This window comes from Tamandua tetradactyla, chromosome 13, assembly GCF_023851605.1.
Source record: "Tamandua tetradactyla isolate mTamTet1 chromosome 13, mTamTet1.pri, whole genome shotgun sequence".
In the NCBI taxonomy this organism is placed as follows: Eukaryota; Metazoa; Chordata; class Mammalia; order Pilosa; family Myrmecophagidae; genus Tamandua; species Tamandua tetradactyla.
The window spans coordinates 11,822,385-11,848,724 of NC_135339.1; the positions used below are offsets into that span (position 1 = coordinate 11,822,385).

Genomic DNA, 26,340 nt, shown 5'->3' on the forward strand with positions numbered 1-26,340 from the left:
TACATACTGCTATATGAAAGGCAGCCTAGGGAACTAGTGATTATTTTCTGTTATTATTTTCAAACAATTATAATACCTTATAAGTTAAAGTCTTTGCTGTCTTAGAAAGTTTGAAAAATTTAAATTTTAAAAATCTAAGTACTGTAATAAAATGCTACTAAAGTCATTAAATTAGGAAAAAACCCCTCGTTTTTATGGACAAACTTCTGCCTACTACCCACTGTTGAAATCGCTCATGTTTGTTTGAAAAATCAAAAATGAGCATCTAAACTTAGGGCTCTAAAAAGTTACTGCACTGTCACTATGTGACCTTAAAATTTTAAGTTCATACTTAATACTATATAGCAACAAGGTAGGGAGGTGAAAAAAACAGAAGCATGGTGTTTTCAATTTTACTTAGGATGGGAAAAAACCCTAACAACTGCCAAAAAAAACAGCTTATTAGGGGGCTGCATATTTCATCTTATCCTCTGAGGTAGGTGCTTATTCTTATCTCCATTTTACAAATGAGAAAACTGGGCTCAGAGAGATTAAGTAGCTGCTCAAGGTCAGAAACAAGTGGAAGAGTTGGGATTCAAATAGCGGTACTGCAGATACCCACCCTCACACTACAGGGACAGTTATTTTCTTGAACAAATTCCCTAAAATAGTCAACAGTATGCAAGTGATTCAGTTGGAAAAACTAAAGACCAATCAATATCTGGCTAGAACTTTATTTTAGAAATAAGTACTCTATATAATGAGATGGTTAGAATAATTACTTCTAGTTTATGTAATAAATATTTGTCAAAAATAGCAATCATCTCAATAACCACATAGACATTTCACTCATTAAAGACTTCCAAAAATAACTCTTCTGTATCAAAAAATTTACAAATGTCAAAAGAAACTTAAGTAATGGTCTATGCAGAAGGAAAGTGCTGTGAGGAGAAATCCTAAGGCAGTAGTTTCCCCATTCCACTTTTATTGATAAAGTTCATAAAGACAGAACTAGTTTTGCCTTGCTTTTTAGTGCTTAATTTGAGAGGAAACATAAGAAATCAATAGTCTTAGGAGAAAAACTGCTTCCAAGTTCTCAAGTGTAAGCCACAGACAGGCTTTTGTGATACAATTTTTGTGATAAATCTTCAAGAGACGAGGAAGGTAAGAATGTATACTATTACACATTTCAATAAACAGGCAAAAAACCCTCAATAATTATGAACACATTACTGTATACTTGAATACACAACGAGTCTCCTGCTTTGCACATTTTATCTTGATAATAATTTTAAGAATATTTTATTGTTGAAGCCCCAAAGTAAAATTTACTGATTTATATAATATTAAGCTTTCCCCATGACTTACACCTGGACTACTGTAACAAGAGACCAAGCATGACCACATCTACCTTGAAGTACTGAGAAGTGGCAGAAGAATTAATTACCCGTCTCTGTTTTATGATCACTACTTTTGTTAAGTCCAGGAGATGAAAAAAAACAGTGAACAATTGTTTGTTTCCAAACAGTCAAAACAACTCCCACTAGCTTTCCACCATTTACACAAGTCCTAACTTCAAAATATTCTAAGAAAAATGGTGGTAACCCTTCTCCTCTGGTCCCTTTACCAAATCTCTCTCTCACTTTTGACATTACTTATAATATTCTACAATCCAAAAATATACAGGTAAACACAAGTTTGTTCATTTTTACTTAACCAAATAAATTTAAAAATAGATGAAATACTTTAATTTTGATAACACAACCTCATTTTTCATATTCATTAAAACATTTTAAATTACTCAAGCATGAGAACTGGAAATCTGAGGGCTTATATGCAAGAGAACTACTGGATTTATTCTCTAGGAGAAAAAGCAGACCCGAGGCAACACATTATACTGGAACATTTTAAACATGTTGACATGCTCTTAACTTCTAAACTTCAACGAAAGCTGCTTGTACAAACTATTTAATGAATATCTGTCCCTTTTAAACAAGCAAGATATCTGAAGTATTAGAGAAGCCAGATGATACGTCCCTTCATTTCTTTCTGTTGCTTCCAGTTGCCAGCATACTGGCAACTCGCATAAATATATTTAATGTATCCATGTAGATTCCCATCATCCTAGAAAAGAAAATTATGCCCATTAAAATATGATACAATTCTATCAAAAATGGTAAGTTATGTAATAATCTAGAAAAGAAGAAACACTACCAATTATCTGTCCAAACTATATGAAATGAAAGCTAAAATAAGATGTTCAACTGCCAATTAGTCCTGTCCTAGAAAACAGTCAAGGTCATCCTTCTGGCAGATGAACTTTTAAATGTTAAAGGGCAATGTTTTAAATACTAATTCTATCCTTTGGTACGCTAGTCTTAGTATAGTACCTTGCAAAGAAAACTGGGTGACAGACAATAAAATAATGAAAACAAAACCAAAGAAACACATTTACAAAAACTTGTCAGGAACAAGTCTAGCATTTTTAAATATAATGTGCCCCTGTCCCCCATTTCCCCATTCCAAATCTGTTTTACAGCAGCATTAAAAAAAATTATATTAGGTTTTATTTTCAGATAAAATCACTTTAAAAGAATGTGACAGACACCCTGAATCAAGAAAATTGTTCATTTTGAAATGGTTTCAATTTGTAGAAGTCTAAAACAGACTTTTCTATTAAAAATTTCTAAACAGTAATGTTCATTTTCCAATAAATAAAACTTAAGTAATATACATCTTTTCTTCACTTTTAAAGTCTGATAAATATGTAACAACAACAAAAGCAAACTAACCAAAAAGCACATAGTGGAGCACCATAAAGGCTAGCTAACAAAAATGGGTAAAATAGCCTGAATTAATGGAATGAATACATAAATACTATACGCAGCTATAATATAATCAGAAGGTCCCCAGATATATAGAATATACAGTTTACTTAAGAGAGAAAATACACCAAACTGTAAGAGAAATGAAATAGATTTCGACAAAGTCATGAAAGAAATTTGGCTATAATAGCACAAATGTTCTTTCTAAAAAAGTGAAGACATTTACAGAATACTTACGAATTGATGGGATCATATTTCTGACCTCCATATAATGGGGCTACTTCGGCACGCCTGATCACTTTCTGGGTGTCATACAGGAGGAACATGCTGAAAAGAACCAATCCACCATAAATCGCCACTGAGTACAGGGTGGCACCAGCCACTGTGGTGGGTGGAAGAAACATAGATCCTGAAATCAAAAGGGGAAAAATTAAGATTTTCTTTAAGAAGGGACTTTCCTATCACTGGATTTATAACCTACATGACTTTTAAAAAAAACACTCTCTGATGTCTTTCTATTGTGCAGATAAGAAAATGTAAAATTGAGTATACGCACTGGCTAATCTTATGTAAAAATTCGTTCAAGACGTAGGATATTCATTCCTCCAACGGGTCACTTACCCAGACTACAGGAAGACTCTTGCATCTGAGTAATTATATTTTCCCGACTAATTATTACCTGTAATACCAATAACAATTTACCAAGATGCCAAGATTTTTATGACACCAAGTAATAAAATCCAATCCAATCAGGATTTAGCTTTTAAACGACCTTGAAAAATGAGTCTTGATAACCCCTTCACTGGGATAATACTTGAGTCGTTCAGATGAATTTAGAATACCCTGAACCAAGAACCAACTGTAAAGGCAGAGTGTCTTACCCAGTGAGGACACAAAGACGAGACCGAGGCCCACTCCCAGCGGTGCACCCATGTTCATAAACTTCTCACTGGGAGCACACATGGCCACGGTAGACAGGCCACCCACAATGCCGGCTGTGTACCAAGCAGCTCTGATGAGCAGAGGGCCCCCAAGTATCGCCAGAGGAGCCACCACTGCACCCATCACACCTAGAGAGACAGCAAGTGTTTACTAAACAACCAAAGGGAAAGCAGCACTCCTAATTAGCATGCCAACCTAACATATTGTATAACCTTTTGCTAAACAATCTAATTATGAAAAAAGGTTTTCCCTTAGAGAACACTATCCCCAAAACTCTACACCCAAAACCTGAGGCTATACAAACCCTGTACCACAACATTAACAGTACTCCAAGTGAAAAACATAATTCTGTCAAATTCCATGTGGCTTATTTGGATCTGAGCCTAACGCTTTTTATTCTTTTTTTTTTTTGAGAAATCTTCACACACATGCATTGTAAACATGGTGTACAATCAACGGCTCACAATATCATCACACAGTTGTGTATTCATCACCATGATAATTTTTTAGAACATTTGCATCACTCCAGAAAAAGAAATAAAAAGAAAAAACTCATACATACATCTTATATACCTTACCCTCCCTCCCTCTCACTGACCACTAGTATTTCCATCTACTCAATTTATCTTACCCTTTGTCCCCTCTATTATTTATTTATTATCCACGTTTTTCACTTATCTGTCTATACTCTGGAAAAAAGGAACATCAGACACAAGGTTTCCACAATCAGAGTCACATTGTAAATGTTCAATCTTTCTAAGATCATCTTCAAGAATCTAGGCTACTGCAAAATAGCTCAACAGCTCAACAGTTTCAGGTATTTCCCTCTAGCCACTCCACTACACCATAAACTAAAAAGGGATATCTATTTAATGCTTAAGAATAACCTCCAGGATAACCTCTTGACTCTGTTTGAAACTTTAATTTTGTCTCATTTCTCTCTTCCCTTACTGGTCAAGAAGGCTTTCTCAATCTCTTGATGCTGGGTCCCGGCTTATCCTGGAATTTCTGTCCCATATTGCCTCACACCCCCTTGGGAATCATGTCCCATGCTGGACGGAGGGCAGTGAGTTCACCTGCTCAGTTGGCTAAGACAGAGGCCACATCTGAGTAACAAAAGAGGTTCTCTGGGGGTGACTATTAGGCCTAATTTTAAGCAGGGTTAACCTACCTTTTGTAGGAATAAATTTCATAAGTGTGAACCCCAAGATTAAGGGCTCGGCCTACTGATTTATTTATCCCCATGGCTTGCGAGAACATCAGAAATCCTCCAAATGGGGAAGTTGAATATTTTCTCCTTTCTCCCCATTCCCCCAAGGGGACTTTGCAAACACTTCTTTATTCAGTGCCCAAATCACTCCAGGATTTATTGAGACATTACACTAACCTGGACAAACCAACAAAATCTCATGCCCTATTCAAGATTCCATTTAATCATAGGGTTCAACTAAACTGACCATACAAGTTAAATTAGGAAATGCACTACCCAGAATATAAATTTGGCACCCAATAAACCTTTCCCTTTAGTCTCACACAGAAGTTGAAGTTCTAAAGTATGGATGATATCATTCTTTACCCTGTATTCTGATATACCTTAGTCATATCCAGATCAGTTTTTTACATCCCTACTTGACATACGATCACTTTTTCAACTTGTTAAACAGTTCCTGTACCGGGTATTGCTGTCTTTCACTGCTTCAGAGCTCCAACTCTGAGTTTCCGATGTCATATAAATACTCTAAGTTTCTGGGAAAGACCAGGTGATACACAACCAGTGCAGTTATCTCAGAATTTAGAACTAACAGTTTATATATGACTGCTACAATAGTTTACAATCTAGGACGCTTCACCACAAGCCCAAACCTGATAACACATGCTCTTGACTTCAGTTCACAGAACTTTTATATTATAGTTTGTCTATATGACTGAGGCATAATAGCGTTTGTTTTTTTTGTTCCGGACATTTCATTCAATATACAGGTTATAAGATTCATTCATCTAGTTGCACACCTCACAACTTCATTTCTTCTTGCAGCTGCTCAGTATCCATTGTATGTATATATCATAGTTACTCCTGCCATTCCTCAGTCATTGTACCCTTAGGCCACCTCCATTCACCGAGGATCATAAACACTGCCCCCAGAAACACCAACGTGCAAATGTCCATTCCTGTCCCCACACTCAGTTCCTCCAGGTATATACTGAGCAAAGGGGTTTCAGGGTCATATGGCAAACCCACTCCTAGCCTCCTGTGGAACCACCACACTGCTCTCCACAGGGCTGCACTCTCATTTCCCTACTGACGGTGAATAGGTACACCTCTTTCTCCACATTTTTTCTAGCACTTGTTTTTCTCTGTTCATTTTTAAACAGCTTTATTCACACATAATACAATGCAATCTTACTGTATAGACATACCTTTGCCACCATACTCTACCTGAAGATATTTCCTTTTCTTCCATAAGGAATCCATACCCCTTTCCCGATACCTCTGCCTGTTGACATTCAGTTTTGGCTTAATGCCTTGTTTCATTCAATGGAAGCATATTACAGTGTTACTATTGACTACAGAGCCTAGGTTACATTGACTGTACTTATCCCAAATACCATCTATTTTCAACACCCTGCGGTACTGACATCCATCTGTTCTTCCTCTTGCAAAAAACATTTTTTTAACTTTTTTATTTAATCACCATCATTGTATACTCTAGCATTCCCAAATTATACCATCTCAGTCTCTACTGTTCCTTCTGGTTTCAATGTGCCTACAGCCCTTCTCCCTCTATCATACTCACATTCAGCTACATTCAACGTGCTTATATTCTTGTGCTACCCATTTCTGAATTTTTACACTCAGCCCTATTGCATAATCTATTCCTTCAGCACCAATTGTCCAATCTCTTAAGCTATTTCTATCTCCTGATAACCTGTGTTCTTAACTTCAACACTCAAAGTTCACTCATTAACGCTAGCTCGTATTCGAGCTAATTAAAAATAATTATACATTATTTTCTTCCTTTTGTTTCTGGCTGATTTTAATCAGCATAATGTCCTCAAGTACAACACACTGCTACATACTTCTTGATTTTATTCTGTCTTACAGTGCGTAATATTCCATCGTATGTATATACCACAGCTTGTTTAGACACTCATCCATCGATGGACATTCGGGCTGTTTCCATCTCTTGACAACTGCAAATTAACACCGCTATACCGGTGTGCAAATGTCCTTCCCCTCATGTCCTGAGTAGATACCTAGCAATGGAACTGCTGGATCATATGGCAATTCTATACTTAGCTTCCTGAGGAACTACTAAACTGCCTTCCAGAACAGTTGTAGCATTTTACATTCCCACAAACACTGGGTAAGTGTGCCTCTTTCTCCACATTCTCTCCAGCACTAGTTGTTTTTCTGATAATGAATTAAGAATTGAGATAAAAGGCTTAAAATGAATAACACAAGGTTAAACCTATTGCTGCCAAAGGAATAAAGTAAAATTAAAGAAATGATGCTAATCTTTAAACAAAATTAAATAAAATCCTCCGTGGAAAATCTTTCCTGACCTCCCTGGCCCTTACACTGAGTGGATCCCTCTCCAGCACTTGATTTACATGCTTCTTTCTGCCTTGCTCAGAGCCGGTCTATTCCGAGGGTGAGGGACAATGCTGGAGGGTGGGGGGAAGGATCTTAGACACTGTATTATTTCAGTGGGGAGTAGAGTAAGTTATCCTTTTCTTAAACATTAAAAGTGCACAGCTTAACTAATGGAATAGGCACAGGGCTATTCTCTTACTGAAGTCTCATTACCAGTATGTTCCTTTTGCAAGAATAACATTTCTAGACCAAATAATATTTATTATATCTCATGGTAAATATTTTTGCTCTAAGAAATAAACTAGGTTGCAATTTCTCTGTATGACAATTATTAGTATTCCAATCAATTTTACAACTGGCAGCACAAATTTTTAGCAAAACTTTTAAGAAGATTATTCAGAGATTTTTTTCCAATTATTTTTGTTAAAAATGTTTATGGTAGTAGATATTTGCTGCTACAGGACAATTCAAATATAAAATTGACAAGGATAGCTCAACATTATTATTGTGAATGAAAACTGTAATAGTACTGCCAGAAAAGAGTAAACATAGCAGGTCTGAGGCTGCCTTTTGGCAAGGTTCACCTTTGGCTAGCATCTGTTAACTTGGCAGATAAACTTTTACTTAACAAGCATGGTTCACTGTGCCTCAGCTCTTTGTGCTAATGATATACAGAACACCAGTTTTCTTTCTGAATCTGGGTATTAGCAGTTGTTAGGAAGAAGGTACCTACATGACCAGCCCTCAATAGAAACCTTGAGTACTGGGTCTCTTAATGGGCTTCCCTGGGCAGAGACATCGTACACATTATTGCACTTTTCACAGCTGGAGAAAAGAACATGCTTGAATCCTATGCATGGATTTCTCCAGACTCTGTATGTATGGTGGTCTTGGGGATGCCTAACACACATATAATACCCTGACTCAAGTAATTTACATGCTACAATCACACTAGATTAAAAGGAATTTTCCAAGGAAGCCAAGTAGAAAGGCTTATTCTAAATTTTGAATTAAAACTATATAACCCAAAGAGTAGCTGTCTACTTATTTGTTAGACAGAGGTAAAGATACCGAACCTGTCTTCTCAATGAACACTGTGTCTAAAATGGGAAAGAAGCTCAATACTGTATTTATTGGCCAGAATATTACAATCCAAAGAACCAAAAACAAAAATGAAAGGTGAAAAACTCAGATGGTGGAGGAATTTGGTATTTCAATGAAAGGATCTGTACTTAAAAAAGACATTTTATTTCATAATCCCTTCCCTGTTAAGTTTTCATCTATCAAAATCTAATACTCTATTCTGAAACTAGAGACAGAAGACCTAGACTTCCTAAGAAATAATCTTTGGATAAAAACTAAGAAATACAGAGTTTTCATGAAAATGCCGAAATATGAGTCACTTAAGGTGTAGTCATAATAATGAATGTTAGTCAACTAATACAAAAGATTTGTTCTCACAGCTGGCATGGATATTAATATTCTTGGCCAGGGGAGGCAGTTCATTATTTTCTGACATTTATATAAGGTTTAAAAAGGGGGAAAAAGTACTGTGTAACTACTCTCATATGCAGTTATTCCAAAGTTGAATCATCTCGTTTTATTATTAATAAATGTCACTGACATACTAAATATATTGTAAATGCACACAGTAAGGCAGAAGCATTTCAAGCATTTTTCTTGTTAAAAGCAGGTGTACCAGAAGTACGAATGGTGTGCTTCTCTTCCAACCACAAGGATTTTATCCAATTAAAACTCCATGGAGTGAGTGCAAGGGTAGTTCAGTGGTAGAATTCTCTGCTGCCATGTGGAAGGACCCAGGTTTGATTACCGGTCTGCGCACTCCCCCCTCACCCCAAATTCAACAAACGGTGCTGCAATAATAGGATATTCACATGGAAAAGGGATGAAATGTGAGCCCCACCACACAGCATACCAAAAATAAATTTATAAAAAAAACACCTCCATGGAAAATTATCTATGGCTGAGTAACCTAAGAAGAGAAAAGTGGGAACCCAGGATGTTTCATATTTACCAAAACAAAAGCAGCACATGAAGAATATAAATAATATATCATACTAGAAATTTGTCATGCTGGGTGCTAAAAAAGCTGATTTCCATTTAGTAATCCTTTTTAGAAACATGTCAGTCTCTACTCAAAAGTTTCAGAGAAATGCTTACAAAATCTTGTCGTGCTTTGTTGTAGAAAACATGCTTATTAGAAGCATTTTTGTTTTTTTATTCTGGGTCTAGTTTCATCTTCATCTTCTGGGGTATTTGAGATGAAAATCATTTTTTTAAACTTTAAAATATCTCTTTCTGTAGTTAAGGGAGACATCACAACATACACCTAAAAGGATATTAAACCTGGTCTTCAAAATCAGGTAAGACAGACTTAGCCCCGCCCACGATAACTTTGTGCCAGAGACTAGCTAAACCTTGACCCACCTTTGGCACTGCTAACTGTCCTTCAGACAGAAATGTGCATTCCCAAGGATCTTTTAAACTGTGCTTTCTTTCCCCCAATGCACCAGAAATCTTTAATCCCATAATTTCACATCTTATCAACCCTTTTTCTCTAAACATCAGTTTTTTATTTTCTAAGGATATCCAACAAGAACTCTCAAGTGAAATGTATCAGAACTGAAATCCTCCTCATGCTGGATGAAACAGATAAAAGTAAATCTCTGCATATACTAGAATGTCATAGGAGGCAAGTTAAATATTAGGTATGCCACGATCTTAGTATCAGGAAAATAAAATTTAAAGCAGCTGTCTGGCAATAATCCAAACAGTAATAACTGGCAAAAATTATGCTTCTGAACTTGAGGCTTAATCAAATTACAAATTTTTAACTGTAAAGAGTCACCAAAAAAGGTAGTATTCAAGACCGTGTTTTGTAACAATTTAAAGTTAGAACATACCAGAATGTAGTAACCAAGCAAGATGCTTTGGGCCAGGGCTCTGGTCATAGGGTATCGATCGTACCAGCATTCCAGCTCCAATCATGGCTGCAAAGGTTGCACCAATTGTCTGAAAGACACGTATTACTAAGAAAAAACTAATCCTTATATAATAATAAAACAGAAATCCCCAAATTCCAGGAATAATTAGTTATCGCTAATAAAAATAGTTTTAAAAAGATAAAGGATAATAAACTGAATCCTGTATTTTTCTGATTCATTAAAGGGTTTGGGTTTTTTCAAAATTGAAATTTTGGCTAAGTTAGCAGGAGTGCCCCCTACTGCCATATATAAGGTTTTGCAGACATCTTCATGGGCAAAGGTTGAGCTTAGACTAACACGGTTATCTTTTAAAATGTTATTCCTTGGACATTTGATGAGGCAAAATAAGCCAGAAATGAAAGAACAATTATTGTATGGTCTCTTTGAGAAAATGCTTATAAGAAAATAGGGGCCTAAATTATAAGCTCTATACAACAGACACATTTAGTCTGGAATGGTAATTATTTTTTCTGGATTTTGAGAGGCTGTTTTATATATCTATAACCTGATATTTAGAGAGAAGAACAAAGTCAATCAGGTGGGGATTAAGGTAATTCAGAATACAGGGATAAGGAAGACATTGTCTATATTTTAGACCTTTACCTACTCCTTGAGACAAAAAGAAGAAAGATTTTGTCCGGAACCTAAATTTTCTGTAGCACATAATCTAACTTAACCTGTCTGGATAGCTCATTTGAACAACTGAAACACAAGAAACCCAGAATAAGAATGAGGACCTTACCCTGTATAGCTTAACGTAATGCCTGGACACACCCTAGAATATATTAAATAGATAATCAAAAAATAATGACAAAGTTTCTTAAGGGATAGGAGAAAAATTTGAAATTATTCAACTTTACCATTAGGGAATCCCTAGATACTGCGTCAAAGATTAGGGACACCCAAATCAATAGACCAAGCCCCTGATCTTGATGCTTACTTTAGTGAAGCTTATGTAGGTAGGGGAGAAACTTAGCCTATCTATAGATATACCTAAGAGTTACTTCTAGAAGTCCTCTTTTGTTGCTCAGATGTGGCCTCACTCTCTCTAAGCCCAAGTGAAATCACTGCCCTCCTGCCTAAGTGGGACATGACATTCAGGAGTGAAAGTCTCCCTGGCAGTGTGGGAGATGACTTTCAGGGATAAGTCCAGCCCTGGCACTGTGGGATCAACAATGCCTTCCTGACCAAAAGGGTGAAAAGAAGTGTAACTAATATGGTATCAGTGGCTCAGAGAGTCAAATAGAGTCGAGAGGCTATTCTAGAGGTCACTCTTAGGCAAGCTTCAGCTACACATTGCTACCTATCATAACTTGCCAAATCCCAACCAAAACCATTCCAGACAATCCCAAAGAACACCTAGGGCAATATATAAGATTCTACAAGTTTCCACACAGTAGGGTAACTCTCCAAAAACCTATAACCTCCAGTTGGATCCCTGGACCAGACAAGTCCTGAAACCCAGAGGGCTCAGCTCTGTAGAACACCAGCTAGTTCCACATCTCTACATCACATTATTGACAGCCCCCTCCAAAATGAAAAAATGAGAATGGTCACAGCCCAAACATCCAAAAAGTGGGATAGTTTAGAGCAAAGATGGTGGTGGAGTTATACAGAGAAGGTAGGGTTTAACAAATGAATATGATTGTTGATTCATTAAACTGGTATTTCTTTTAGTCTCCAGTATCTCAGAGCAGCTAGAAGTAAAAATCTAAAATTGTGGAATTGTAAGCCATACCAAACTTTGATTTGTTCTACAACTAATTGTTGTGCTGCGCTTTGAAATTTATTGCTCTTTTGTATATATGCTACTTTTTACAAAAAAGATGATTGTGGTGCTAAAAAAATTTTTATTCCAAAAACAAAAAATATTTATTCCTTCTAGCTCCTAAATTCTGGAGCAGCTAGAAAGAAAAATCTGAGAGGACGGTATGGTAGCCCATGACAAACTCTGGGATCTGTCCTGTAACTACTTGTTGAAGAGTGGTTTGAAAACTATTGGTTTTTCTTTTCTTTGCATCGAATATATATTATACAATTAAAAAAGCTAATAAAAATCAACACAAAAAATTGTTATGCTTATTTGATAGAGGTGTAATGAAATTCCTTTAAGACCTCCAAAATAATAACTTAAAAATGTACTTTGGTATGCACACCAGCATTTCCTTTAAAACCAGATAATTAGAAATTATATATAGTACATACAGTGCTTTGAACTCTATTTGCTAAATGAAAACCTGAAAAAAGGTAAATATCACTAACAGCAAATGAAAAAGAGAAATACGATTCTACATTTCCATCCTTTCAATTTTATGACTAACATCGTCCTCATCCCTTTTCTTTGTCTATCTTCTATTTTTTTCTCATTGTTTAACGTTTAAATATTCCTTGTGCATAACAAGATAACACTATGTATAACGGAAGATAATGATAAGGAATCTTTAGAAAATTTAAAGTAGAAGTTATAAACTTTCAGCATTTGGACAGAATTTTGCAGCACATAAATTTTGTTTGGCCAACGATTAAAAAAAATGTGAATGCTTTTAGTTGAGGCAGGCTTTCCCTAAAATGTCAAAAATCCCCCTCAATGATTTATCAGACCTGTCTAACTCATCTGCATTATCTGTTTGATATACAGATGTCTGCACATTTAACATCTGACGTGAAGTCAATGTAAAACAGCTCTTTTTGGTTGGGAATGGCAGTCTTTATCATTCATATTAAAACAGAGAAGCACACTGACTTCTGGTATATCATTTTCCAGTGGAGAAGTGATTACTAAAAACTACTTCAAACACTCTGCAAAATTTTAAGACATTTTTACAGTGTTAATTATTTTCAGAACATGTATTGCAATTATGTATTTTTCTTTTAAGGATCTTTATGATCCAGTCTTACTTTTTTCCTCTTAATTTTGCATACTTTACACTCCAGCTACGCTGAGCTGGTTGGGCTGCAAACATGTCCAACAGTTTCATGCTTTTCAATCCTGTCCACAGTGCCTAAGAACACCTTCCTGCCTGGATGACTTGCTTATGCATTCTATCCTCGTCTTGGAAGCTTCTTCTGATTTTCTGATAGTTAGCCTGACTGCCCATGAGCAACACCAGATACCTCTTCTCTGTTTCAAAAGCATTTGGGACAAACCTCCTTGACAATGTCTTAAGTATATGCCTATCACTCTCAAAGGGCTACATCTTCATTTCTGTAGCAGCTGTCTTTGGTTTTTTGAAACAATGTTACTTAAATAACTCTGAGGGATTATTAAGAAGGGGGAGGGATCTTATGCCCAGCTGGGGCTGAGAGTACGGTTAAAGCACAAAAGGTCTTCGTAGTTTTATTCTATGGACTAAAATGTAGGTACATTTATTACAAAAGCATTTAAAAAAATTATTTACCTCTGAGTAAAACTGAAATTTCCTGGTGAGAATACACCATGCTTACTGTGGGTGGCTTCAAGAACCTCTACGCCAACTAGACTGATCACACTCAGCTGAGAAGCTCGATCCTAAGAGCAGCAAAGCATCCAAACAGCTATGCTACAACTGAGTCTTCTTTTGGAAAGTACATTATAGTGGAAATTACAGAGATTTGTAAATTAAATGGGTCTGGGTTACCTATGTGGAGAATCACCTTGCTGTGGGTATTATATAAACTCTCTCATCTCTCCCTTCTCCATTTTCATTCTCATTATATTCAGGTTCTCACCTCCCATTTCAGATTTTACAAAAGCACAGCTGGTATCCCTGCTTCTTGTCTCTTCCACAGTGGTTCTCAAAACCAAAATATAAATCATATTTTTTCTGTTCCAATTCCTTCAATGCCTTCCCACTGCTCAGGTCCTCTCCTAGCTTGGTATTCGAACATTCCCCTCCTAAATGTGTTTTCTTCACACTGCAGACCTCGGACATGCAAACTTCACTCCAATGACACTGTAAGTCACTTTTGAAATTAGGTTTGCCTGCTTCCTCTCCTTTGATCAACATGTTTTTGTAAACTTGGACTGCCCTTTCCTTTCCTAAAACAAAAAACGTTAGCCTTCCGTGACCCCGATAAGTCTCTCTCATGGAACTTCCCTAATAGTACAAGACAACAGTGTTTCAACTGATTTTGCACAATCTCTTTACCATTTACTCCTGACAGCGAGAAAACAGATGGTACCAACTAGTAGAAAAATAGTTACCACATCTGAAATCATTTTTCGCTATCTAGCAAAATAACAAGGGCTTAAGAAATTCTCACTGAATCTAATACCTCAATTAGACTCCAGAAGCACAGGATTAACAGCAGTGGCAGCACTATTCTACTTTTAACAGCTCTACCTTAATGGCTTGGAAGATTTGTTGTGGCAGGTATTTTCCACTGACTTTGGAAAATGTTTCTGCATCTACCTTATTCTTTTAGTAAATTACTATGAAAAGAGAGGCTGTTTGATAACTCTGGTTAGTTAAGTTGGATATCCTTATAAGTTTGACTTTCAACCCCTTGGCATTATTAAATATTTAATACAGAATAGCAGCTGACTTACCTCAGAATCTACTTCCTACTTTGTCTCAGCTGCACAAACTAATAATTCATATATTATTCTAACAGAAATTTGTTAAAAAATTCTGCACCTAGTCTTCTGATTTTCAGTTGGAAAAGAAAAACAAGCACAAACTGACTTACCACCCAAGAGCCTCTCATCATGAAGTTCATGAGAACAGGAGATCTGCTCAATGCCAAGGCAGACAAAGCTGTTAAACCAATACTTCCTGCTAAGTACATATAGGTAGAATGAATTCTATCCTTCACATACTGAGGCCAAATTCTGTAAGAAACATGACACCATTAATTTATGGGATACTGGATGCGAATTCTGGTTCAATCATCTACTAGCTGGGTGACCCTGGCATAAATCACTTCTATCACTCTATATCTTATTCACCTCAGTTCTCAAGGAAATATTTATGCATTTATGTTTACATGAGATAAAACATACATGCACTTGGCACATATAAAAGCAACCACGTGCTCCTTGCTTAAATATATGTAACCTTAATAAAAAGATTTTTATTTAGGTTTGAATAAATATATGCCAATGAAGTAAGAAGAAATTCTATTTTAATTCATATGTATTTCTCCACTGCTAAAACTAAACATAAGACATTCCAAAATTGGCTAAAGAGAAGAAAACTGGGACATCTGTTTTAAGGCTGGAATTGTTTGAGAAACATTTACTTACACAGCTTTTTCAATAGCTCCAATTTCATTAGACATTCCCAAGCCATAGTAACATAGTGCTCCAAGACCAACAGCAGCTCCTCCAGCAACAAACCATCTTCCCATCTGATCAACTGCAAACACAAGAAGAAATGCAAGTTAATACTGTCATGTATTGACAGAGTAAGTCAAACCATATAGTGTATTAAAAAAAAATATTTTTACTGAAATATCTTCACACACATACATGTACATGTTATACAATGGCTTACAATATGATCACATAGTTGTGCATTCATCACCATGATCATTTTTAGAATATTTGCTTCACTCCAGAAAAAGAAAAAAACTCATACATTCCATACCCCTTACCCCTCCCTCTCACTGACCATCAGTATTGCAATTTACACCCAATTTTTTTACCCTTTATTGTTTCCTATTATTTATTTTTTATCCTAATTTTTTTTGACTCCTCTGTCCATACCATGGATAAAAGGAGCATCAGGCACAAGGTTTTTACAATCACATGGTCACTCTGCAAAAGCTATTATCAATTATACAATCATCTTCAAGAAACATGGCTAGGGGAACATGGCTCTACAGCCTCAGGTACTTCCCTCCAGCCACTCCAATACACCATAAATCAAAAAGAGGTATTTATATAATGCATAAGAATAACCTCCAGGACAACCTCTCTACTCTGTTTGAAATCTCTCAGCCACTGAAAATTTAATTTTGTCTCATTCCTTTCTTCCCCTTTTGGTCAAGAAGGCTTTCTCAATCCCATGATGCCAGGTCCTGGCTCATCCCTGGAGTCCTGTCCCACGTTCCCAGAAAGATTTACAACCCTGGGATCATGTCCCACATAGCAGGGGGAGGGCAATGAGTTCACCTGCCAAACTGGCTTAGAGAGAGACCACATCTGAGCAACAAGAGGCTCTTTGGGGGTGACTTAGGCTACCCTCATAAGTAAGCTCAACTTCTCCTTTGCAGGAATAAGTTTCGTAAGGGCGTACCCTAAAATCAAGGGCTCAGTCTATTGAATTAGTTGCTCTACTGCCTGTGAGAATATGAGGAATTTTCCAGACAGGGAAGTTGTATATTTCCTCCTTTTTCCCCACTCCCCCAAGGGAACTTTACAAATACTTCTTTATTTCACTGCCCAAATTACTGTGGGATATACTGCGGCATCACACTAACCTGTACAAACCAATAGGATCTCGCACCTTATTCAAGATTCCATGTAATTATGGCATTCAAATATACTGACCATACAAGTTAAATTAGATAATGGGCTACCTAAAATACAAATTTCGTACCAAATAAACAATTCTTCCTTTGGTCTCACACAGGAGTTGAAGTTTTAAAATATTGACCATACCATCCTTTACCCTGTTTTCTGATTTACCTTAGTCCCAACCAAATGAGCTTCATTCATATCTCTAGCTGAAGCTTATTACTTTTTCAACTTTTTTAAAAGTTGCTATATGGGATAATGCTGACTTTCATAGCTTCAGTGTCCTGAGTCAGTCTCGGGTGTCACACAACACACCCGAAGTTTCAGGGAACAACCAGGTTATAGTCAAACAGCTCAGTATCTCAGAATTTAGAAATAACAGTTACAACTCCTGAATTTATGTGACTGCTGTAGAAGCTTACAATCGAGGCCCCTTTACAATAGGCCCCAACCTGATACCCCATGCTCTTGACTTCAATTCTCTGAGTTTGTACATTACAGTTAATCCATGAGTGAGGCATAATAATATTTGTCTTTTTGTTTCTGCCATTTCATTTAACATTCTTAAGACTCATTTACCTAGTCGCATGCCTCACAACTTTATTCATTCTTGTAGTTATTTCCCCTTCTATTCCTCAGTTGTTGTATGTATAGACGACAGTAGTTGTATGTATACACAACAGCTCCCCCTTCTATTCCTCAGTCTTGTAACCTTAGGATACCCCCATCCGCTGCAAGCTGCAAACACTGCTGCCATAAACACCAGTGTGCAAATATCCATTCATGCCCTCAACTCTCAGTTCCTCCAGGTATATACCTAGCAACAGGGTTGCAGGATCATATGGCAACCCCACCCCTAGCCTTCCGTGGAACCATGACACTGCCCTCTGGAAGCTGCACTTCTCAGCTTCCCTACTAAAAGAAAATAGGTACATCTCTTTCTCCACGTTTTCTATAGCACTTGTTTCTCTGTTCATTTTTAAGTTTTATTTGCACATCATACAATCCAACCTAACAGACACATTTTCACCACCATAATCTATATGAAGACACTTCCTTTTCTTCTGCAAAGAATCTATACCCCTCTTCCATATTCCCCGCCTGTTGACATTTCGTTTGTATGCCTTTGTTACATTCAGTGGAGGCATATTACAATGTCATTAACTATAGACACTAGTTTGTGCTGGCTGTACTTTTTCCTGTATACCATCCCATCTTCAACACCTTGCAAACATTCATTTGTTTTCTCTCATGCAAAAATCGTTTTTATATTTGAACATCTAATCAGCATCTCAGTCTTTATCCTCTACTTTTCCTTCTGGTTTCATATATGCCCCCAGCCCTTCTCCCTCAACCATACTCACATTCAGCATACTTATTATTACTATGCTACCATCAGTTAGTACTGTACTATCCATTTCTGAATTTTTATAATCAGACATGGTGTACAATCTGTATTCCTTCAGCACCAAATGTCCAATCTCTACCCTAGTTCCATCTCCTGATAACCTGTATTTTTAACAACTCTCAAAGTTCACTCATTAACATTAGTTCGTATTAGTGAGACCACATATTATTTGTCTGTCCTTTTGTTTCTGGCAATTTCACTCACTTCAAGGTTCATTTATGTTGTTACATGCTTCATGACCTTATTCTCTTACAGATGTGCAATATTCCACTGAACATATATATTCCATAGCTTGTTTAGCCACTTATCCACTGATGGACATTTGGGCTGTTTACATCTCTTGACAATTGTAAATAATGCTGCTATAAACATCAGTGTGCAAATATCTGCTAGTATCCTTGCCTTCAGTTCCTCTGAATATATACCTATTAATGGGATTGCTGGATCATACAGCAATTCTAGACTTAGCTTCCTGAGGAACCGCCAAACTGCCTTCCAGAGCGGTTATTTTACATTTGTACCAATAGTGGATAAGTGTCCCTCTTTCTCCACATCCTCTCCAGCTGTTCGTTTTGCTCTTATTTTGATAATGGCCATTTTAGTGGGTATGAGATGATACCTCACTGTGGTTTTGGTTTGCATTTCCCTAATAGCCAGTGAAGTTGAGCATCTTTGCATGTGCCTTTTAGCCATTTCTATTTTCTTGTCTGAAGTGTCTGTTCAGGTCTTTTGCCCATTTTTTAATTGGGTTGTTTTTTTGTTGCTGAGTTGATGAATTTCTTCATGTACTCTGGATACTAAACCCTTATCTGATAGGTGATTTCCAAATACTGCCTTCCATTGCATAGCCTGCCTTTTTACTTTCTTGATGAAGTTCTTTGATGCACAAAAATGTTTAATTTTGAGGCGAACCTATTTATCTTTTTCTCATTGCTCATGATTTGGATGTAAGGTCTAGGAAACCACCTCTTATTACAAGATTTCTAAGATATTTCCCTACATTTTCTTCTCAAAGTTTTGTGGTCTTAACTCTAATGTTTAGGTTTTTGATCCATTTTGAGTTAATTTTAATACAGGGTATGAGATATGATCTTCTTTCACTCTTCTGCGTATGGATACCCAGTTTCTAAACACCATTTATTGAAGAGGCTGTTCTATCCCAGGTCAAACCATACACTATACCTTTTAACAACAGCCATGGCTATTACATACATGGGGATAAATACCCTCAAAATTTGGGAACCACAGTAAAAGACATCCTTGCAACAAATGCATGGTAATCTGTACAAAAAAGAAAGACCTGACTTGATCAATGAACTTTCAACTTCACTCTAACAAGAGATTTAAGGAAGGAAGTGTATCTGTGAGATACGGAAATACTTCTGTGGTATACATTATTTTACCAAAGTGTTCTTGTAACAACGAAAAAGTCAAAAGAAGGAAATGGTAATGGTCATACCACACTGTGTCTAAAATGCTATTAAGAATGATGATGCTTTAGTGTGGACAACCAAAGCTATAGGCTGAGCCCCCAGTCTTGGGATTTGTTCATATGAAACTTAACCCCCCAAAGGATAGGTCAAGTCTACTTGAAATTTAGGCCTAAGAGTCACCCCCAAGAGAACCTCTTTTGTTGCTCAGAGGTGGCCTCTCTCTCCAGCCAACACAACAAGCAAACTCACCACCCTCCCCTGTCTATGTGGGACATGACTCCCAGGGGTGTGGACCTTCCTGGCAACACAGGACAGAAATCCTAGACTGAGCTGAGACTCAGCATAAAGGGACTGGGAAAAACCCTGGAATGAGCTGAGAGTTAGCATCAAGAGATTCGGAAAACCTTCTCGACCAAAAGGGGGAAGAGTGAAATGAGACAAAGTGGCAATGGCTGAGAGATTCCAGAGTTGAGAGGTTATCCTGGAGGTTATTCTTACACATTGAGTAGATATCACCTAGTTATTCAAGATGTAATGGAGAGGCTGGAGGGAACTGCCGGAAAATGTAGAGCTGTGTTCCAGTAGACATGTTTCTTGAGGATGACTGAATAATGATATAGCTTTCACAATGTGACTGTGTGATTGTGAAAATCTTGTGTCTGATGCTCCTTTTATCTACCTTGTCAACAAACGAGTAGAACATATGGAATAAAAATAAACAATAGGGGGAACAAATGCTAAAATAAATTTAGTTTGAAATGCTAGTGATAAATGAAAGCGAGGGGTAAGGGGTATGGTAGGTATAATCTTTTTTTTTCTTTTCTGTTTTCGTTTTATTTCTTTTTCTATTGTCTTTTAATTTCTTTTTCTGAATTGATGCAAATGTTCTAAGAAATGATGAATATGCAACTAAGTGATGATATTGTGAATTACTGATTATATATATTAATGTTTTATTTGGTTTGTTAAATTTTTATTAATAAAACAAAACAAAACAAAAAGAATGATGATGCTTTACATGAGGTTGAGAAAAACGGTAACCAGAGTAGAAAAATGGAATCAGTGTTCATGCAGCAGAATCAAGAAGAGGATACTCTTGTTTTAGAGAACTGAGAGAGGTGTTTAACTTAACTTATTCCCTTTAGTCTAAATTTGTTCTAAGAATGTTACTTTAGCTAAGTAATTCATATAATTTGGTCTCTAGGGTCAATTTACTAATCATAAGGAAATGCTCTGAGGGATATCGATTGGGGCTTTCTCCCACTGTAATGTACCAATCTTTTACAAGGCTGAGAAGGAGCAGTGGTATTGTGTTAACTTTGGGTAGATTAACAGTCTAGTTTTTGAACTTAAAAAGCTGAAATAAAAACTAAGCAAAACTGATTCTGTTAGAGTTCTGCCTCACAAGAGGCTGGTAGACATGCCTTTCAAACAGCTAAGCTTTCATTAACACCTATGTTTTGGTGATTTATCTTGACCTGAAACACACACAATTATTATATGCCTGATAACTTCAAATAAACTTCCTTAACAGGATATTTCTTTCAGATCATGGCATATAATTTAATAATCCTTTAAAACAAATAGTGATGAAAGTAAAATTTTCATTGGAAGAAATATGACTGGGAAACAGTGAACCCACTGCAAAAGTACCAATCTTTCCTGGGTTATCAGATCTCTGAGAACGCTAAGAATTATGGCCTTTCTTCCCAGAAAATGCATTTTTGTATAAGTTTTAGGAGGCGGTTCATGGGTCTCTTAAAACACAACCATGGACTCTATGTTAAAAACTAAATACTGTGCCACCTACTTTTAAATATTTTTTCTATTGATGGCTCCAATGCGGCATCTTTGAGTTCCTGGCCAGTTTTCCCACGCCGGATTCCAATTCTTGTCTTGCTGGCATACTCCTGATGTACATGAAAACAAAGGCACACACCACCCATACCGAAATGTTAAGAATAAAATCGGGACCCTCTTTATATTAGAAAACGTCAAGAGATCTGGTGGTCTCTCTAAACACAATTTCATTATGAAATATGCTAGCCAATCCACAAAATTAAACATACTTTATCTGTTTCATCTGAGAAATAGTTCATTATACATTTAACTTTTAGCTTCCAAAGCTTTAGAGTAATTGTTTTTAAAATAAACTAAGAGATTTTATTTACACCATTCAACTATAACATTTTAAACACAATCAAACATTAAGACGAAACTCCAGTATTCAGTAAGTATTGTTTTCCACTTTGGAAAATGGGTTCAATAAAGATATTTTTCCCTACTACTAAGCAAAGGAGAATAATGACTTTTACCTCTATTTTAGCTCTTTTTTAACAGTAGAGCAGTTAATTTAAGAGGTGTTTTCTTTTTAGCTTCTATATATCTATTTACCTCACTATTTACCTCATTATTTCAAAATGTACTCCTAATTTCAATGCTAAATGGCCATCTATAGTGAAAGGACATGGGCCGCTCTCTAATCTTAAAGTACTGAAATAAAATCTATCTTTAGTAACTTATCCGGGTTCTTCAGCTCTTGGCTTTAGGCCCCAAGATTTTTGTTGAACCATACAGATTTCAACTACTCACAAGTTATAGGAGCTCTTTTTCTCCTTTATAAGCAATAAGGATGAAAGAGTTGATTTGGGGGCATTATCAGGGCTAACTGCTTCAATAAATCACTAAAGGCAGAGTGGCAAGCTTCAGACTTTGTCAAGAAATGGTCTCAAGGGGCACAGAGAGAAACACAGACAACAGAAAAACATTCAAATCATCATTACCCTGCTAGGTGTTAAAAGCCATTGATTCTTTGTGATGGAATTCCTCAGACCAGGGGAGGCCTTGGTGAAAGCCGGGTGGAAAACCCTGGAAGGCAGTGTCCGGAGACACACAAACCTTGCTGCCAGCATGATGATGGTATACCAGGTTTACCAAGATGATCTGAAGTGTGAAAAACACAGACAATAATCTATTACTAATTAGTTAGTTTACAGACAAAGATAGGAAGGAGCCAGTAACTTTCTAGATTAGATGGAAAAACATGTTTTTCAAAATTTCAATGACAAATCCTCTAATTGTCCCCTGTAGTTTAAGAAACCCACCTCATAAAACCCAGTTTCGGATGAAGCTACCAAATTAGGTTTAAATCCCAGTTGACAGGATGTATGACTGCATGAGTTATTCTAATACAGAATGAGGATTTATATTTGTGGTGGTTTGGAGCCACATGTATCCCAGAAAAACATGTTCTTGAATCTAATTCATTTCTGTGGGTGTGAACCCATGGCAGGTAAGACTTTTTAATGAAGTTAGTTTAATTAAGTGTGGCCCACCTCAATTATTCCTATTACTGGAGTCTTTTTTATGAGTGGAATGACATCAGAGATAATGAAAAAGCCTCAGAAAGAAGCTGAATTTCAATGGAAACCGAAAAGAATGGGAAGGATGGGGGGGTGGGGGTGGGGTCACCCTGTGCACTACCCTGTGACAGAGAAGCCCAGAGCTGAAGCTCATAGGCAGCCAGCCCCAGCATAGCAGTTTTCAGGAAGAAAGCATCACCCTGATTTGGACTTTCTCTTAGCCTCAAAAATTTCCACTGTCTAAGCTGAGCATGCTATTTGGTTAAGCAGCCTAGGAAACAAAATATTTTTAAAAACGCAATTTTACAAATGTGGTCCTGGATTAAGGTTTTTACCAGCATTCAATGGGAAAATTTAAAACACTCTACAGCTTTGGACCACAGAAAAAATGTCACTGGAGATGTGTAACTTTTTAAGGTCAAATTCAATATGAGGCTAAAAGACAGCAACAGAAACTACACATTATAAATTCCAGTTATAAAAATATTCAAGGTAAATTAACGTACTCTGGATTCCTTCTAGAAAAGATATTCACTCTTTCAAAAGTAGACTCTATCACCAAATTAACCTCAGGTTAGGCTCCTTCAGTGGTGTCCCTCAAAGCAAAGCATGCTAAAAAGTGTTTTTGTAGCCCAGGGCAGACAATCCAGAGGGCTGGTCAACCAGAAATCAGCTGAACACCTTCTCGTAATGCTGAGGTGACTATGCTAGATGAGCAAATGACAAGTGTAAGGCAACTTTCGTTACAGGCCCATCTCTCCCAATAATTTGTAGTGAATCTTAGGCAATTCTCCAGTCTGTAATACAAGGCAACAGACCTCGTACTACCTAATTTGCTAATACATGGGATGCATCTTAAAATGTGGTTTCCTGGATCATATTTTGGCCTGATGATTCCATCTCTACGCATGGGGCCCAGAAATATGTATTGTAACTAGCACCCCAAAAGCTGAGAACCCTTGCTTAAAAAGACCTGAGTGTCCTTCTAGTTCAGCCACTGGATCTATGAAGGGTGTAATATGGTCACCTGTCCTTTGGGGAAAATACTGGACACTTCTGGCACTGCAGTTCTATTGCATCATCTCAGCCTATACTGACCCGAATCTTCATCAGTCCTCAGCCCACTACCCCGGGCCGAGAGTCGACTCAAACACAGAGGTCTACACGTCATGTAACAGACCAGGGTGGGAATCCCACTGCTGCTACATGCTATTAGGGGCCTTGTGCGGGTGTTTAACCTCTGAAACTCAGATGCCTATTCACGAAATGGAGAAAATACTACCGACCCCGTTCAGGTCTGTGGGCACTTATAATCTCGGGCGCCCAGTCTACTGAGAAAGTTCATCCAGCCCCCAATACTCGGATGACAACCTGCAGCTAAACTCCCATCCCACGGCCTCACGCCCTTAGGGCCCCCGTTATCTGCCAGGGCGGCAGCTGAAACGCATAGATGACTCGACACCTCGCTGCCCTGGGCCAACGAGGGCGCACGCCTGCCAGTCTGCTTGTCCCGGTCCCCGTGGCCGCCGCCGCCGCTTCACCCGGTCATCCGCAAGAGGCGACCCTGACGCGCAACAGGCCCGTGACGCAGCCAAAAGAGCCGCCGCCTCTACCTTTCAGAGTCGCACCCAGCGGCCCCACGGGGCCGGCGGTCAGCAATACGGGAGTCCCAGGTGCCCCCCGACCCTGGGAGCCGCACCTCAGTCCCGGTCACCTCTACCGCTCAGGCCCCCTTCCGGGACGCCGGGACAAACCACGGCCCAACCGAACCTAGTCTTCTGCTTAACACTTACTGCCTCTGCGCACGCAGGCCCGGCTGCTCACCGCGTGACGCACATCCGGAAAGGAGGCTCTCACTAGGGACAGCCAATTATAAACAGGTCTCCGGCGGAAGGGCGGGGCGCATCCGGGGAGGCGGGCTTCCGGGCTGGTGGGGCGGGGCCTGTGGAAGATTGTTGTTGGGAACGTCATAGTCAACGTACGTATTGGGTATGGGCAGGGAAGCCGTTTCGGCCATCTTAACTCCGGACCGCCATGCTCGTGTTTGCTTTTGTTTCCGCTTGTCTTTTGCAGCAGTTAAGAACATTATAAGAAAATTGAAGAATAATGTTAGAGTTAGGAACTACTACGTCGCCTTGTCCCTTTCCTCTTCTCCCCTGTTGGGGTGTCTCAGCAGTTTATTCCAAATGCAGCAGTTTCAGACCGGGGCCGACCGGTGTCTTAGGTCTGACGCCCAAGGTCAAATTTGAAGTTTAGAAAAGGACGGAGAGCGACCTGGCGGGGCTTTAGGGGTTTTTCAATGCCCTGTGGCCTCCCCGCGGCACATTTTCAAGCCTCGGTTTATACCTGTTGGTGCAGGGTTGATAAAACCGGCTCAGCCAGGACCCTTTTGAGGGCAGTGAGGATGTTTCCATTGAGCGTAATTTGCAAAGTGAAAAGCCAATTCTGGGCCACATGAGGGAGTTTTTTCATTTTATCTTTCTCTTTCGTTCTCTTACTCATTAAACATTTCCTTAGGGCTCACTTGGTACTAAGCACTGTTCTAGGGAATATATACAAATGAGTCACACCCCATGGGGTGCCCATGTTTTAACAATGGCCTTTACTTTCCGGTGGAGACAGAAAATAAAGGAATTAAATGTTAGGTAGTGATAAGTTTGAAGAAAAGTAAAGCATCCCTTAGAGGATGTTATTTTATATTAACATGATGTCACATTTCATAAAACTGTATCTCCTAAGCTTTGGTTAATTGTGATTTATCATCTCCTGAGTTCGCGTTTTATGTGGTTACTAAAATAGTGTGGCAACAATGGAGTTCTTATCTCTTCGGCCATCTTCATCCCTACCGCGGTGCTCCTGTTCGCTTTTGTTTCCGCTTTTCGTTTGCAGCAGTTAAGAACATTATAAGAAAATTGAAGAATAATGTCCGAGTTTGGAACTACCACATTGCCTTGTCCCTTTCCTCTTCTCCCCGTTGGGGTGTCTAAGTAATTTATTACAAATGCAGCAGTAAAACACTGTAGAGATATCAATCACTTAAGATAATGAACAGATCCAGCATGATCAATTTAATCTTACTTTAAATCTTCTTCCAATTTGATTAGCCAGCAAATAGGTTCCCTGTTTAACTCCCATGGTGATGTTCATTTCCTAAGGAACTCCTGTTATCAAGAGAGAAGGGTCTTACAGCACAGTAAACAAAAAACTTTCAAGTCCAAGTGATTTGCTTCAAGAGCGCTATGAATTAAAGCTTTTTCTCTTCATAAAGGAAAAAAATTCTGATTTCGTATCTTTCTATCCCAAGTATGAGGCTTTTATTGTTGTTTCCACAGGCCTCAAATGTTTTGAAGCA

At 37.9% G+C, this 26,340-nt stretch overlaps 1 protein-coding gene across 5 annotated transcripts; it reads right to left on the minus strand.

Annotated features, from left to right (window-relative positions):
* Positions 1 to 693: 693 nt before the first annotated feature.
* GHITM (growth hormone inducible transmembrane protein) lies at positions 694 to 24,909 on the minus strand. Of its 5 annotated transcripts, none has more exons than XM_077124725.1 (9): positions 24,782 to 24,909; positions 22,410 to 22,569; positions 21,437 to 21,536; positions 15,571 to 15,682; positions 15,015 to 15,156; positions 10,266 to 10,374; positions 3,686 to 3,874; positions 3,042 to 3,213; positions 694 to 2,103 (listed from the first exon to the last, which is right to left on the minus strand). In XM_077124725.1, exons 2-9 carry the CDS (start codon positions 22,536 to 22,538, stop codon positions 2,019 to 2,021), a joined length of 1,038 nt encoding a protein of 345 aa, XP_076980840.1. In that variant the 5' UTR covers positions 22,539 to 22,569; positions 24,782 to 24,909; the 3' UTR covers positions 694 to 2,018. The 5 variants fall into 5 exon arrangements, with proteins under 5 accessions (XP_076980840.1, XP_076980839.1, XP_076980838.1 ...); XM_077124724.1 differs by having other exon boundaries at positions 24,674 to 24,838; XM_077124723.1 differs by having other exon boundaries at positions 24,602 to 24,838.
* Between the last annotated feature and the right edge of the window lie 1,431 nt (positions 24,910 to 26,340).